The 17,443-nt window shown below is 38.4% G+C and overlaps 1 protein-coding gene across 13 annotated transcripts in view; it reads left to right on the top strand.

Moving 5' to 3' along the window:
* TRAK1 (trafficking kinesin protein 1) overlaps positions 1–17,443 on the top strand; it is a 127,935-nt gene that overhangs the window by 94,022 nt on the left and 16,470 nt on the right. For all 13 annotated transcript variants that reach the window (XR_003946079.2, XM_030239248.2, XM_018909687.3 and 10 more), the window contains 9 exons: positions 3,120–3,220; positions 4,022–4,130; positions 5,931–6,009; positions 6,401–6,531; positions 7,040–7,114; positions 8,342–8,479; positions 10,097–10,173; positions 12,195–12,431; positions 13,352–13,668. Coding sequence is in view for 12 of the 13 variants with exons in the window: in XM_030239248.2 (XP_030095108.1) it covers positions 3,120–3,220; positions 4,022–4,130; positions 5,931–6,009; positions 6,401–6,531; positions 7,040–7,114; positions 8,342–8,479; positions 10,097–10,173; positions 12,195–12,431; positions 13,352–13,668 (1,264 nt within the window). In the remaining variant the exon portion in view is untranslated. The remainder of the gene's footprint in view (positions 1–3,119; positions 3,221–4,021; positions 4,131–5,930; positions 6,010–6,400; positions 6,532–7,039; positions 7,115–8,341; positions 8,480–10,096; positions 10,174–12,194; positions 12,432–13,351; positions 13,669–17,443) is intronic.

The raw sequence follows: 17,443 nt of genomic DNA, 5'->3' as shown, positions 1-17,443 counted from the left end.
ACAGGTTTGATTTTGTTCTGTGTAAAGTGAGAGGAAAGGAAAAAGTTGAATTCTAATCTGGAATGATGGCTTAAAAAAGGGAACATTACTTTTGGTCTATTAAGAGTAGAAAGTAATGTTGTAAAGACAGAAATGCTCTTTGACTTGGTACTTGTATGTGTGCATTTTACATACAGTGTAACAGGGTACACTGCCTTCTTTTAAGTAATTCTAACCTGTTAAGTACTTAGTTGCTGTCAGGAAAAGCAAATCAACTCACTCTTGAAACAGTTGTTCATGATTCAGTAAAGATTGATTCTATTCATAGGTCCCAGGTCTTTAAACTGTTGTTCTCTGTGTGAGGATACTTTTATCTTCTACTTAAATTTTTTTAAGACATCTATTTCATGAGTTAGTTCTGAAGCTGAGTACAGCTGTCAGGCCAGTAGAGGCAATTAAAAGCCTGAAGAGAGGAGTTATCACCATGCTTGGTTTGTGGATGTCGTGGGCCTTGTCCCATGCACAGCGAGGGCTCAGTCTCTATTGCTCGGTAACAATACCCACGAGGGCACATGTGGCAGTGCCTTGTGGAAATGTAGAGCAGACTATTTCTGTTCATAAAACAAATTCAGTGTTTTGCAGTGCGAAAATGTGTACTGGGTCTGTCTGGGATGCCAGTAATACTCTTCACCACCCTACCTGGTGCTGTGCTTTGGGTTTGGGACTAAATCAGTGTTGATAGCAATGTTTTGGCTATTGCCAAGCAGTGCTTGCACAGCATCCACCAGGCTCTTCACGCTCTTTTCTTTTTCCTTCATGCCCCTCCCCGCCTCCCCAGCTTTCTTTTTTTTTTTTTTTTCCCCTCTTTACTGTGTCCACCATCTGCACAAGATGCTGGGAAGCTGACCCAAACTGACCAAAGGGATGTTCTATACCATATGTTGTTTGTTCAACAATAGAAGGTCAGGGAAAGGAAAAAGAATCTGGGACATTCAAGGTTATGGTGTTTGTCTTCACAAGTGATAGTTCTGTGTGCCAAGGTCCCACTTTCCAGTAAGTGGCTGAACATGCATCTGCTGATAGAAAACAGTGAATAAATTCCTTATTTTACTTTGCTTGCATGGAAAGCTTTGCTTCACTTATTAAACTGTCTCAGCAAAAGTTTTTCTTGCTCTTGAGCTTCTGAGTCTCTCCTTCATCCTGTGTGGATTGTGGGGCAGACTGTGTGCTCAGCTGCTCACCAAAGTTAACACACCACAAAATGCTGCATCAAAGGGAGGTGTTGCTGGAAGTTACTGTAGTGAGTGTTTCACAGTTCCACAGCCTGACTGAGATTGGAAGTGAGCTCTGGAGGTCGTCTTGTCCAAACCTGCTTTTCAGGCAGGACCCCCTACAGTCTATTGCTGAGGACCATGTCCAGATGGTGTTTGACTGTCTCCAAGGATGGAGACCCCACAAGCTCTCTGGGCAACCTGTGCCAGTGCTCAGTCATCCTCACAATTAAAAAGCTGCACCCAATGTTTAAGAGGAACCACCAATGTTTCAGTTTATGCCTATTGTTTCAGGTCCTGTTCCATTAAAATATCAACTTTTCTGACTGTTCACCCTCCTTTGGAGGTTTGGAATGCTCAGAAATGTCAGTAAAAATAGTATCCTCAGTCTTTTTAATTCATAGATAAAAAAAACAGTAGCAAGAGCTGGAGATGATCTAGTGTCCACCCACAGACAGCATTTGAATTCTTACTTCTTAAAGAGGCTGAGTTATAATGTACTGAAGGGAAGTAAATCGTTATTTTGGGTTCAGCATTTTCGCTCTTCCTGAAATGGAGAAAGCGAGCCTCCAAAATTTAATGCACAAATTTTGTTTAATAGCTTTCTAAAATGTGATTGGATGGGGATGGTTTTTTTCCCCTTGCTATTTAGAACCCATGTCTCAGGAGGACATGGTGTCTTAGCACTTCTCATTATCCAGAACAGTCTTAGTTAAGTAAATGACCTTGTTTGCCTCAAATTCTGAACAATTCAAGTGCTTTTTTGGATTGCATCTGCTCTTTTGTTCAATGAAAAGGGAGTTCAAATCTATGTAATTGATATTCTCTGGTTTTTTTCCTAATAATAACTACAAAGAAAAGTATGCTTACAATATGAAAAGCAGAAGTTTATTAAAAAGAAACATACTGTGCATTTTTTACATGGGAAAGTGCAAACTGAGGGCCAACTCTTGCAGTGCAAGTGGAAGGGAATGGATGTGTCTGATCAGTTATGCTGTCTGTAGTTGTGCAAGGCAAATAAAAGTAATCTGCTGCTGGCATCTTAAATCACAGCTGTGAAGTTGTGTACATGCTGCTGTCTAATTAGGCTTTTAACCCTTTTCTTGGAGAACAGCAATATAAAGTAACAAAGATTACATTTGTAGAGCTCACAATTACAAGGAATCTTAATCACCCACTTTTGATGTTTCATTCATTTTTGATGTATGCATATACTAAGTATGGGAATCCCACGAACTACCGGAGCCAAAAAACCCGGAAACTGACTGCAACCTTCACTGTTGGAACAGCCTCAGAACAGCAGCCTCCCACTGTGGTGGTGTTCTGCAGCTCAACCTGCACTTGAGTCACAAATGTAACCTTACTACACAAGCATTTCAGTAATTTTATGTAAAGCCTCTTGGAGAGGAGGAAATGTCAACATTTGAGGCCTGCAAGGTCAGCATCCATGCCAGAAGGTGACAGCCATCACACAAAATGTATAAATGCGATGTTTGGCTTGATTGTGCCACATTAATTTCTGGCTGTATCATTGCAATATATCCATTACCGTGTGTGTGAATCTAGACTAATGCAACAGTGAGTCAGGATTGCTCATCTTAAAAAAGATAAAAAAGAAACATGTCAAATAGCAGCGAATAATTGCATATTTGCACCAGTAAAAAATAATTTAGTGGCTACTTTAAAAGGTACACTTTCCCTTCTTTCTAAGAAATAAAAGAAAGTATTCTGGTCTGTTTCAGTCTTGGACTCTTGTTTTAGTCCAAGATGATGCCTGGAGGGTGAATAACAGGCTAATTTGTAGTGAGTTTGCTTAAAAATATGTCTGGAAAGTTAGCTTAGTGATCTGTGAGCTCTTTCTTTGTGTAGGTTTCTCAGCTGCGGCATGAGCTGTCCATGAAAGATGAGCTGCTCCAGTTCTATACCAGTGCTGCTGAAGAAAGTGAACCGGAGTCCGTCTGCTCCACCCCGTAAGTCAATCGATCTGCAGCGCTGAACTGTCATCTGTAGGAAGATTTCATAACTTTGAAAAGTGGTAAAATTCCCCCTGTATTGGCTGGTACTATAAATGGGACTTAGAACATGGTTCAAGGTCCAGCTGGAAGGACTTGCATTGAGCCAGCTGGCTATCCAGGTGCCTACAGAGCCAGGAGGGGAGAGTACATACATAGGGAGGCTGCTGGCACGATGCTGCAACTTTCAGAGGAACTGGGTCACTGTTGTGGTGGGGCAGCCGTGGGTTTCACTGACAGCAGCCCAGTACACCACACACATTTGCATGTGCTGGGACATGCTACATGAGTGACCTTTGTGCTTGAAGGACCTCTGAAGGCACTATGGAAAAATTCCAAGCCAAGGGAAAGAAAGAAAGCATGGCTTACAGTGTGGGTTCCAGGCACTTAGCTGGCTGAACAGCACTGCAGGCTCTGAGGGGTTGTCTGCCCTTGCAGAGTTATTGCTGCATTCTGATGAGGCATGTGCAGCATTAATCAGGAGCTACTGGATTGCTCCCTGTAGTAACATGGTTTCTTTTCTCGTAGCCTTGGCTGAACAACTTTTCCATAGGAAATGTGCAGAATAATAAATAAAAATTTTAAATGCTCTCTTTTGAAATTCACTGCAAATTTATTGCTGCCCAAAAGCCCTGGTATGAATAAGCTGTTTTTTATGTGGCTCTGTTTGCTTTTGAGACTTGTGTTCAGCCTGTGCTTCTGTGAAATTTGCCATAATATATGTAAAAATTGTTTAAAATTGTTGCTTTTTCCTACAAGGCTGAAGAGGAATGAATCTTCCTCCTCCGTCCAGAACTACTTTCATTTGGACTCTCTTCAAAAGAAACTCAAGGACCTTGAAGAGGAAAATGTTGTGCTTAGATCTGAGGTGAAATTTCTCCCTTTCTTTTGCTTAATATGTTGTTCATATGTTAATATGTTTTAGAGTTGTTCATCTAAATGCCAGAACACAGGTATTGAGAAGCTTGTATTAAAAGCTGAGAGTCTAACTGAGAGTATAATTCCACATATAACAGATCTCTCTGTGATTGTTTAATCACCATCCTTTATCCTTTAAATGAAGGAAAGGCTGAAATGTGGAAGCTACATAGAATCACAAAATTGTTTAGGTTGGAAAAGAGCTCTAAGGTCATTGAGGCCAACCTTTGTCCAATCAATGCCTTATCAACTAGACCAGAGCCCTGAGTGCCATGTCCAGTTTTTCTTGAACACCTCTTGGGACGGTGACTCCAGCTCCTTCCAATGTCCTATCATCCTTTCTGTGAAGAAATTCTTCCCAAATCAAGTTACATGCCAAGCAGTGTTTGTGCAGAAAGAATGTGCAGGAGCATGGGCAGATTTTGGAGTCCAGGATTGCACTTTCAAACAGGTTTAAAGAGCTGACCTGGCAGATACATGTGACTTGAGCTGCAGATCTCTTTGTAGTCTGGCATGGTCTCTGATATCAATTCAGTGTGTGTCAAAATGCAAATTTCTAGCCTAAATTTGCATTACATTTCTTAATTTTGTGTTTCAAGTCAAGGCAGTTAATATTTTAAATTGAATGTGTTTTTCTTCTCTTTATTTCTTATAATATTCTGTTTGTTTCACAGATACACAGTTTTTTAAAGTTTAATAATTGAATATAAAGAGAATAATTTTATATTTTCAATCCAATTTTAAAAGTGGGAGCATGTTACCACTTTGCGAACATGTAGCAGAGTATAGCAGGAGAGGTACTTTTGGTCTAAGAGTGAATACATGAAAATAGAATGTTACTACCACTGCAAATGCAGGATCCACTGTAAATAGGTAGTGCCACACCTTTGCACAAGACACTGGGTAATGGAGACTGCTGTGCTCTTAACTGAGAAGGTCACAAGGAATATGAGCAATAGATGGTCTGAGAATAATGAACCTTAGAACTGAGAGAGCCACTGCATCAGAAGCTCTGGAGTAGGAAACCCCATGCAGTGCTGCCTTCCCATCCAGGGAGATGAAGTCTGTGCCAGCAAGACACAGGATGAAGCTAAATCTGAAACTGTGAGCTGTGCAGTTCTCTGTAGATGCGGTCTGTGGATGTCTGTGCGTGCCTCCAGCTTTGGGAATAGATTACAGACCCACCAAGGTGGTGCCAGACAGAACCGGCTGGCTGCAGCCATGCTGCTCTTGGCACTCCCTGAGTCAGAGTGGAAAAGACAAACCAGGGAAGGCGGTTGCATTAATGTTTTTTGTGGGTTATAGTGCCAAAACTTTTCAAATAGGATCAAATAGCATTTTCTTTAAATACCCAAATGTTTAATTCAGTTATTTAAACCAAACATTTCTTTAGTTTTTGATGATACTTATCTTTGCTCAGTGACCAGATCAAGTTCTGCATGCTAGTACTTTGTATGTCCAAGCCTTTCTTTTTCTTTTTACTTTTAGTGCAAAATACACAAGTGACATCTAGTGGGGATATGGTGATAATGATGCAAGTTTCTCTACACAGTAATGTGCCTGCTGAATGTTCACCTGGCCTCTTTTTCCAGAACATGTGGGAGGACAGGCAAAAACTGTAGTTTCTCACTGTCTTCCTGAAGGAGTGATTAGAATAGCTTGTCTTTCTGAAGCAGATGGAAGTGCAACAACAGACTGGCAAAGAACAAATGTGCTAATGTAGCATATTTGATGTGGATTTCTTGAACAGGCCTGTCAGCTGAAGACTGAAACAATTACTTATGAAGAGAAAGAACAACAACTTGTCAATGACTGTGTAAAAGAGCTAAGTATGTGCCTACTTCTTTATACTTTTTTGAGATAGGTCAGTAAAAATCCAAACCAGATCAGTCAGTTGTGTTTTTCAGTGGTAATTATTTTCCTTATATAAATAGTTATGAGGAGAAAACTTCTGGGCTGAAATTTCACAGCAGAAAATGTTGGCTAAAAGCTAAATCTTTCTCATTTAAAAATAATTTTGCACTGAAAGTGTTCAGTCTGCTTTGCACCATGAGCACTTGATGCCTTTCTGATTTTGTGTCCTACTGTGTTTTTCAAAAATATCTTACTGTGAATTGGGGTAGGATTCTGCTGAAGCAAGTGATGTTCCAAAAGAACATCTTTATGCTTACTTTTCTGATTTAGGGTTTGTGATGTTAATTGTAATTACTTATCTTGAAGGGGATGCAAACATCCAGATTGCCAATATCTCTGAAGAGCTAGCAAAGAAAACTGAAGATGCTGCCCGACAACAAGAAGAAATCACTCATCTTCTCTCTCAGATAGTCGACCTGCAGAAAAAGGCAAAAGCTGTAAGCAATCCAGTTGAGAGACTACTGTTGTTATTTGCTCCTAATGTGACTGGAGGACAGATTAAAATCCTCTCTGTACTAGAGCCTAAAGGAAATAGTCCACCTTCCTTATGTGGATGATCTTGTTTGGTGTCTAATACCGGGCATACTTGACTAGAAAGCATCAATTTATTAAAAGATGCATAAATGGTTTCTTAAATGCAATAGTTAAAATTATTTTAAATATTAGATACAAAACTCTGCTCTGAGTTATGTCAGTGAGACAAAAGTGTCAGTGCAAGTATTTCAGTAGGCACATACTTGTTTGGAGGTTCTTTTAGCAAGGTGCATTCTAATATTGTGTGTTCTTGTGTTAACATTATAAACGTTTTTAAACTAATGTATAGATTAATATTGCTGTGAAGGAGAGGGGAGAAAAGTTACAATGTTCCTACTTACCTGTAGTATAAGATACAAATATCACAGGACAAAAATTGCAGCATTTCTAACATTTTTTGGCATGTTTTAGTGTGCAGTTGAAAATGAGGAACTTGTCCAGCATCTGGGAGCAGCTAAAGATGCCCAGAGACAGCTCACAGCAGAGGTGAGTACAGTACTTAGTAATACAATAATTTAGTAGCCAAACAATGACTGTTCACTTTGCCATGAGAGGTTTAGTCTGAGTTGGATCAGAAATATTAAATAGTTTTGTCCTGTGTATATGCAATGAAGGAACATTTATGTTCCTAGTAGAGTTCAAAACCCTTTTCTTTCCTCTTCTCTGCTCCTTCAAATGACACACATTTTGAAACACAGAGACTTACGGGCTGTACAGGAACACCTTCAGAGGTTGACTTCTCTAGGCTGATAATTTCAGCCTATTTTGACTAGATAACATGTAAGAGTTCATTGATGCTCTGTTTGTTCAGTGTATAAACATAAGGCAGTCCAGTATTTCAGGTTGTCTTATGGGTGCTACATTCACATGAAAAAAAATGGACAAGATGGAATGAATAAAGCTTGATCCCTTTAGGATGTGTCTTGCACTTGTACTACTTGGTGATGAAGGTGGGAATGTCCAGAGAAGCTTTTCCAGTGGGTGGACCTTTTGTATCTGTAGTGGTCAACAAAGATTGGGCTCATGCCTCACCATTGCTTTCTTAGGAAAGAAAATTAACCGGATCTCTTTTTCTAAAACAAATAGCTTATTTTTATGGAAGTTGTAGGAATGTGGTGTTTCAGACTTCTGCCCCTTTGCCAAACTTAGTTGAAGTTGCTGATGAGCCCAAAAGCTGTTATGGCACACAGACATCTGTAGACAGAGTGATTACATAAGATGTGTTTCCTGAGAAAGCTAAAAATAAGGTATAGTCTTAGGCTGTTGAAAGCTATATGTGTATATGTATGTTTGCATGAAAGTCCTGGCTTTAAAATTCCTAAGTCCTTTGGACCATTGTGGAATGTCTTGTCCTCAGATCATGGTGTTTACCACTGTGGTCATCATGGCAGTGATTAAGCACTAAACCTGACCAGACTAATGATACTTTTTAAACTCTGTATCTTCTCCTTGACAATGGCTTCACATGGAAGGAAAGGAAGGAAATGGAGCAAACAGTTCCTTCTGCATTGTTACCCTCCCTGCCTGCCTTCCCATCACTAATCCATGTTATTAATGATCCTCCAGAGATACTCAGTTGTTGGAGATCGATTCCTTTAAAGTGGGATATTCTTCCCTACACTATTATTGTTTACCAGCATTAAAAAAATTAAGAGGATTTTTGTGGTAATAGTGCACCCCATAAGGTCTTGGGCTGTTTTCTCTATGTTACAGTTGCGAGAGCTGGAAGACAAGTATGCAGAGTGCATGGAAATGCTTCATGAGGCTCAAGAAGAGCTGAAAAACCTTAGGAACAAGACAATGCCCAATGCTATATCACGTCGGTACCACTCCCTTGGTCTCTTCCCTATGGTAAGCAGATTTAAGGAAAAACCTGCACACACCAGGCAAAGGAAGTGTGTTTGCATCTGACTTACAGCTTCAGGGATAGGATGCTAGGTCTGACATAAGCCTGGGTGAAATGTGTATTTGCATAGTCTTAAAGGATACCTGAGTGATCAGTTTTGCAAACGTGGTTCTGAAACAGTGGTATTGTGCAGCTCTGCTGCAGTTTTATATACAGCCTGCAGCTGTGTGTGCTTATCTGTGAAACCCGGTTAACAGGTTAAGCATTAACAGGTTCTTACACACTTCTGTACATCTTTGTTAGGCATCTCCTGTACTGTGGTGTCTGATGTTCATTAGGAGCTTCCCGTTTGTCTTCAATATCCTTGGAGATAAAACTTCCTAATAACATAACTATGGTTTCCAGACAGGCATCTTTCTAGTCCTTTATGATACGCATTTTAGTTCTTCAGTCTAAACCTCTGAACAGGGTTAAAAGCATAACTTCTTGTTTTATAGTGACTGAAAATTCAGTGGTTCATTAAAAGAATGTGAGCTGTTAATCTGTATTATGGCAAAAAGTTATGGTGGTTTCACTGGTGTTATCAACTTTCTTTGCCTGATTTCATGTGAATATGACATTTAAAACTCAGGAAAAATGCAGTACCCTCAATGAAATGAAAAACAAAGAGTGGATAAGAATGTGTGCAGTGACTTGCTCTGCTTGCCTGTGTATCTCTAAAGTAGTTAGATTACTTCTGAAGGGAATGGTATCAGTGGCTTCTTTTGAAATACACTGATGTATTCAAGCAGCAAAATCTGGCCTGCCTTGTCTTACTGCTGAAGAAGAACACATTTTATTTGTGCTCACAAGAAGTAAATTGCCAACAAAGGCTTAGCTTGCCTTTTTGTGCTCCCCTCTGAGACTGAACACAGGCCAAATTAAAGTGCAGACGTTTATTAATACAAGTTGTGCTTGCAAAAATAATACAAATTGTGCTTGCATAAATAAGCTGAAAGCTGTGAAAAGTATGCTTGTGCTGAGACAGGCTTATATGTTTTGTGTGAAAATGATTTTCAAACATTGAATCATGGGACAAAAGATCATTTAGGTTTGTTAATGTTTCATACGTAGACCCTGCACCCAGTAGTAAAACTCAGTGACCAGCTATGGAAAATTGATAGCCTGTTACCTCTAATCTTATGGAGAAAGTATATAGTGCTTTATGCCAAGAATCATGTCATTTTTGTGGATGGGTGGATAATGCTGTAAGTTTTATGTTTATTCCAAAGGAAAACATAAAGAGCAAACTTTATACATGAAGGGTGAGTGTTACTGAGTATGGAATTCACTCTGGGTAGCTGGATCATGTTGTTGTCTAAAATGCTTTTTGAAGGTTCTTTGGCAGATATTATGTATAATCAGATGGTACATACTGCAGGAAAATGAAGCTAAGCCATATTTTGTCAGTGCTTTATATACCTACATTAGTTTTCCAGTAATTTTTCATATTTAAACCCTCCTTTTTTCTTCTAGAATACTCTTCATTATTTATTAATTTGTATAAGTAATTTATTATTTTCTGTCATGCCAACCTATTAATGCTATGATATTTGTTTCTCTTTTGTGCCTATTTTAAACAGGATTCTTTGGCAGCAGAGATAGAAGGATCAATGAGGAAAGAGCTGCATTTGGATGAACCCGACTCTCCTGACTTGGCGTATGACTGAAAAGAATTGGTTCTTAATTGATTGGTTATATCTGAATTTAATTATTTGATGAGAAGAGAAAAAACAGGAAATAGTTGAGCTAGATATTTAGAAAGAAATCTTTCTAGCTGAATGTGAATAATAGAGAGAAAGGAAAACAAATTGTCTAGTTTTTGGGGCATTTCTATTTTCTCTTAAAGCTGCTAAAAGAAAACGCCTATATACTGGCTTTTCTTTGTCTTGTAAACGTCTTTCCTCATTGGTGAGTGCTGAGAATGAGAAAAGGTTTGTTTTCTTGTGTGTTACCATGCTAGATTTCTTCAGTTACCAGTTAGAGGAGGAGTTCAAGTTCTTGGTGAGTTTTATAACATAACAGGTTGATCTAATCCAGTTTTTACAGGATTCAAGGCAGTAAGGGATTTGGCATAGTTGGGTACTTAGTGTGATGCCTATTATGCCTGTGCTGAAGCTCTGTTGAATTAAACAAGAGAGTAGTTTGAAACAAGTTAAGCGTTTGCGACAGCCCCAAAGCTATAGATAGATACAGCTTGGCAGAAATGGCCTTGCTGATGCCAGTTGCACGTGTACTTCAATAGGGTTATCTCACAGATTTGTACAAAGCATGGATTGTTTAATTTGAAATAAGTTAATCCAGTTTGCAGGGTCTGTTACAGAAACAGAGTTTACAAAACAGAACAGTCAGGGAAGGTACAGTAGGCACTTCCCAGCGACCTTCTAATTGCATTTACAAAATGCCTGACGCATACACTGACCTTTTCTGAGCCTGAGACAAGAACTGCAAATGAGGCTTTGACAGAGTGAAATGTTGATTAGAACAATGTAAGATCAGAAAGTTGTGAGCGTGCTCAAACCCCATAGGATCCTTTCATCCTTTCAGTATAATGTAATTTAAAGCTAGTTTAACTTCTTTAGAATATCTTATTTACTTTGCCTGTACCAGAGGAGGATACTTTTTTTTTTCTGGTTGCATGACTTGTCTAGGTTTTATTTATTTGTGCGGTGGTAGTAACTGCAAGCTCCATGGGACTATTTATTGATAAATACTCTTAGATTCAACCTCATAAAGATTTACTGCTATAGACCTGGAGCCTCCACACAAAGGAAATTTCTTTCCTTCTGTCCATGTTGAGCACCCATGGACAGAAGGAAAGAAATTTAAATAATATTAAATAGCATAAAGCATGCAGTCACTGTTACAACCTGGCAGTGTTACCTTTCAGATAGAAGAAATGTGCTATCCCTATGTTCAGCCATTGTTGAACTGTAAAATAAAGCAGTGGTGGCACTGTTGCAGCATGATGTAGGGTAATTTTATTTTGTCAAGAAATTTCTGCTGAAGTGTCATCTGATGTCAGTCTTGAACCAGGTGAATTATGTTTGTCATGGTATAAAGACAATGGTGATAAAGAAGGAACTGTAGAAGTAGGTCAAATATTAGGTTTCCAGCCTTGACAGCCTCTCTCTCAAGTCCTGGTTCATTATATTTCTGGGATTTTTTTCCTTTTTTTTTAAAGTATTATTTGAGGGGATTGGAAATTGGTTTCAGAGAGGAAAGATACAGTATTTGCTTTCATGGAGATACTCAGGAGAGTAAATTCAAACTCTCTTTTTAAATGGATTAGTCAGTTTATAGGTAAGAGTTGAATGGAGGTCAATTCTGGTTTTTAAAATCTCATTTTTACATAATGGCTTTATGGCAGTTTTAGCTGATGTACTGAAATTCTCTTTCACTTATTTTTTATTAATATTTGAAAGGGTCCATGCACATGATTGTCAAATGTTCTGTTAAAAATATTCTAAAGTGATACAAGAATGATGTTGATGGATTGAATGTAATGGCCAGACTGTAGCTAGCATGGGACCCTATGCATATACTACTTACAGAACTATATATAAAACCAAAGTATTTGATAAACCTGTGAATAGGAAGGGCTGTTAATAAGCTGTTTCTCTGTTCCTTCTCATGGTAATAAGTTATTGAGTGATTATTAACTGTGTATGTGCTTTACAGCCATCAGAAGCGGGTCTTTGAGACGGTGAGAAATGTCAATCAAGTTGTCAAGCAGAGATCCATGACTCCGTCACCAATGAATATCCCAGGCTCTAACCAGTCCTCTGCTATGAACTCAGTCATTTCTAGCTGCGTCAGCACTCCACGTTCCAGTTTCTATGGGGGAGACATCTCTAACATTATGATAGACAACAAGACCAATAGCATCATCTTAGAGACAGAGTCCTCGGACAATGGGTCAGTACCAGAGCACTGGAATTTGCTTTGGCTTTTTTTCTGACATAAAGGCAGTGTTCCTGTTTTCCTCCTTTTGTTTTATGTAGTGCAGTTATTACGATGGCATACGTCCTCAAAATCTATTTTGTGCTTATAGTTTTTGGGCACTCAAGTTTATTTAAAAAAACAAAGCTTTTAGAAAATACTGTGTATTGATCAGTGTCTGCAACTCAGACCTGTTCTGAGATGCAGCATCACCAGATGATGTAAAACCACCCTTTGTTTTAGGTGTCAACACTTAAAAATATTTAAGTTTTCACCATGTTACATAAATGCCAGGGAGTTCTGATTCCAGATGCAGCTACAGTTAACTGTTTTGATCCTAAAACTGAATAAAGTGTGCATCTATTATGAAAACTTAAGAATGAAGTGAACCAGAACTTGTCTCTTCCCCCAGTACAGCTCCACACTATATGCTGTATATGCTTTACATTATAATGGTTTAATACTTCAAAACAATATATGTTTGTCAGTATAATATACTCTTGTGACTCACTGTGGTGTTCTTACAGCATTGGCCCTTTAACATGGGGCCTGCTTACCTGAGTTTGCATAACTGTGAGAGACACACAACAAGTAGACAACTCTCACCTCTTGGCAGGAGGAAGCTCTTAAGTAAAGTGCAGGTTTCCAACCAGGAGTTTCCAGGCAGGAACTCGGACTCAAAATTTTTACTGTGGAAGAGAAACAAAAGACTGGTGTTTGCCTTTGAGCTCTTCAGATGAGGAGCAAGTTGTTCCCAGTCACAGTAATGTAAAGGTATTGGTGAGTGTCTCAAAACTGTCATGTGGAAGTCTTAAACATTTCTAAGAATGTGGTTTTTTCCCTCCCACCTTTATTTCTTTTTCTTATTATTTTTCTGTGTCCCCATTATGTTTTAGAAATGAAGACAGGATGAAGAAGCCTGGAACTCCAGGGACTCCAGGCTCCAGTGACCTAGAGACTGCCCTGCGTAGGCTCTCCCTCAGGCGGGAGAATTACCTCTCGGAGCGCAAGTTCTTTGAGGAGGAGCAGGAAAGGAAGTTGCGGGAACTTGCAGAAAAGGGAGAGCTCCACAGTGGTTCCGTTACCCCCACAGAGAGCATCATGTCACTGGGAACTCACTCCAGATTTTCAGAATTCACTGGATATTCAGGAATGTCTATCAGCAGTCGCTCCTACCTGCCAGAAAAGCTTCAGATTGTGAAACCACTAGAAGGTGATAACAAAGGGCCTCGGCCTTTATCTGTTGTTATTAGTGACTCTTTGTGGTCCCTAATCCATCACCAGAAAGCAGGAAATCTTTGCAATACGTATTCTTTTTACTTTAGAGACAGTACTCCACGCTGTTGGTTTGAGATCTTCTAACTAATATATTCTTCCACAAGCCTTAAAAGTGTTAGGAAACAATCCCAGCCAAAGCACTAAAATCAATATTATGGGCCACACATGCACATCATCAGTGCAGCTTTACATCCGACCTAAATGTTACCATTTCATAATTGGAAAGGGAAGGTGGATAAGTCTATGAAATCTAAACAGCAAGAGTTCTGTAAATTAGTATCTGGAAAGGCTGTTACCTACTTTAGTTAGTCCAGTTGGTCTAATAAGACTGTTACGGTGATTCAAAATTATCTCTGGACTTAATGGGTTGTTTGAGTGGTCACATGATTCACTATAGCTTTGTGTTTCATGTGTGAAATAGGTGGGGATTTTTAAAGTCAAATTTCCTTCATACATTGTCTCAGACAAAGGCAAGATAGAGATAGATGGTAGTCAGGGCTAGAGCTCCATTTCAAAGTTCATTTCAATGGACTCTTTAAAAAAGGCTGTTAAAGCAAATATAGTACAGTCTGCCTGGCTTTCTTCAGTTGTTTCAGGTTGTAGCAGGAAGTTAGTTGAGTCAATTCCTTCAGGTTTTAAACCAAATTAAGTTTCCCTGTAGCACTTCACAGATACACTAGGTAACATCATTTAGCTTTGGCTTCTCTCTCTCTCTCTCTCTCTCTCTTTTCCTTTAACAGAACTCTTGTATTACATTGCATTGTGTGTGATTTAATTGCAGAAGTTCCTTTTTTTTTTTCATCTGTTTAGAACAAATTTATTTCATTTATAAGGAGCATATAGCATGATGCGTACTCAGAAGCAAACATAAGCGTTCCTATGTCCTGAAGAAAGTGATGTACTGTATCAACCTATTCAAATGAAACTATAGCCATAGCACACAAACCCATACTCTTGAGCAGATTTGCATAGTTTGTTTTCATGGCTGCTTTTAAATGGTCATAAAAGTTCTTGTACCAGATGAGGGAAAAGATGATCCCACTTTGTTTCAGTTTCCAGTTGCTACCACTGTAATAGATTTCTGTCACCATCCCATTATATCTGCTTTTGTCTTCCAATAAACTCTTAAAGTCTTTATCATCTTTCTATCTGTCTGGGTTTTTTTTTTCCCCCTGGTTTTGTTCAATGTTTTCATTGATTCATTTCTCTCTTGAAATTATTGCACCTCTTTAAGTACTTCCCCTATTTGGTTTTAGATCTTATTTGTAGCATGATTGTGTCTGCCTGTTTCATAAGTTTTGTGTTTGTTAACATCTATTAACTAAATATCTTCATGATTTTGTTTTTCATTTCAGCTTAGTTCATTTTCTGAATATTTTTCATGAGCCTTAATTTTTTCTTCAACTTCATGGATGCCTTCAGACTACTGGGGAAAAACAGTCTGCTGTACCTGCAGACTGCTATAAGTGTTGTGTCTTTGATTTTATTACTGTTTTGGGTGCTCATGTCAAAAAACAGGAAAAAAAAATTAGTTCTATAATAAATTTACTATAGGTTAATGACTTCGGCTCCTTTAAAGCAATCTTTTAAATCCCCCAGGAAAAAAAGCGGCAGAAGAACTAAGAAGTTAATCCTTTGCACCTTTAAAAATCAACACATGCTATCTTTTAGTCAAACAGGAGGATTGCTTGATGTGACTTGTTTTAATTATAGTTCAGTGGGATTTGTTTTGTTTGTGTTTTTTTTTTTTAAACTATGCACCTGTGACTCGTGTGTCATAAGCACAAAATAGCGCTCACTATCTGCAGGAAAACTAGAAACTGGGACTATGTCTTCACCCACTTCACTGCAGTTGTGGGAGCAACACACTGAATTTCTAAGCTTTCTCTGATCCTCAAAGCCTATGTGCAATCATGTAGAGATACCAGGAATATAGGAAAAAAGTTTACTTTGTTCATATACTTATTTTGTTCTTATATTCCTTCTTCCTTCAGTGGCATGTCCCCACTGTTACGCAGTAATTCCCTCATGCTAACTGTTTCTGATAATTTACAAAACCATCTGCTAGGAACGTGGGACTGAATGTAGGCCAAATAAGTGTTGTATTTCCCTCTTCTTTTGACTTCTGCAGCTTTCTTTTTTTTATTTTTATTGGGGATTTACAATTGTTGAATTCCCTTGTACATTTGTGTTCATTTTCTTTATGGGAAATTAAGGCTCCCTTGCACACATTTTATGAGATCAAGATTAGGCTCAGGTATATCTTGTTTGTGATGGAGCTAAGGTCATTTTGATTTCTGTAGTTTCAATAGAAATGTTAAAGTTCAAAATGCAGATATTTTGATAAATACATTTCCTATGGAAAAATATGAGATATATATTGAAAATGAAGTGCTTGTATTCTGCTGAGTTTATTTTAAGTATAAATTTTGGTGTGCTTTAAGGTGAAAAAGATTACATCTCCAGAAGTTAGCATGTAGAAGTTAATTAACTTTTTTATACTTGCATGCAGTACAGAAAGAATTTTTTTTTCCTTTGTTCTTTAATTCTTGGAGTAAACTGACAGAAAACCTCTGCCCCTAGTTTAAGGCTTGACAATATCTGTCACTTCTTCACATTCTGGGGTATTTTGTTTACATAAAAGGAAAAAAAACTTGGCCTTTGTGACAATTGAGAAATAAATACAAGTTATAAGGATGTATCTTCTCTCATTTTGGGGTTGTAATAGTTTCTACTTCTTGAGCCTCGAGGGTGCAAATTTTCTCTAATCCCTATAGACTTATTTAAATAAATGCAAGAAAAAAAACAGATAGGGTCATTAGCCAAAATAATCTAGCAGATCCATTTATTCTGAGCTAAAAAATTACAGACCTTAAAAAGGGAGATAGGCTCAGTTAAAGTGCCACCCATTGTTCCCAGTCATTCTAGAGAAAGAGTTTTCCCTGTTTACTTCCTATTTACAGAAAGCTTCCTCAAGTGCAATATGTGAAATGGCAATTTTTCTTATTCCATAGGATTTTCCTCAGATTGAAAATGTATATGAGAGCCACCCCTTCTCTAGTTATTCCAGTTGTTTAAGCTTTTACATACACCATGTAACAAATTGAATATTCTTGGACTTTGAATATGGGTGAGACATTTTTGTGCCAGCTTGTTGAACGAGTGGGTATTCTGCTTTGCAGAGAGGGAACAGGAATAAGACTGCAAAAACTGCTCTGATTTTCAGGCAGAGGTGAAAAGAAGGATGTTTTGTTTGTGTCATAGGACATGTGTGATTTTAAGTCACATTTTTCAACACAGTGATGGTGGGCACAGGAAAATGCAAGCCCTAGTGTTTAATTGCTACTTGAGGAATCAAATAAATTGTCCCTTGATTTCACTGGGTCCATCTCGGTGTATATATGAATTTTTCCTGATCCATTGCTGCTTCTGACTGTCTCCTATTAAACCTTGAATATTGAATGCTCTTCTCTGTAAAATGCACCTCCCTTTTCAAAACATTTCTCTGCCAAGGATGAAGCTACAGGTACAGTAGCATTTAGTTATGTAGTGGAATTCCTGTAGCATAGGGCCCACTCAGGTATTTAGCCTTGACGTGTAGTTCAGAGCTGTGTATCTGCTTACACGTGCCTGAAGTTGATGGGGTTTTCTAACGTATGGTACAAAGCTAAAATTGCTGTGCAGTCTGTGTGACTACTGTCCTCCTGTTA

The sequence above is a fragment of the Serinus canaria genome, chromosome 2, assembly GCF_022539315.1.
Source record: "Serinus canaria isolate serCan28SL12 chromosome 2, serCan2020, whole genome shotgun sequence".
Lineage (NCBI taxonomy): Eukaryota > Metazoa > Chordata > Aves > Passeriformes > Fringillidae > Serinus > Serinus canaria.
This window is presented reverse-complemented; position numbering and strand designations above follow the sequence as displayed.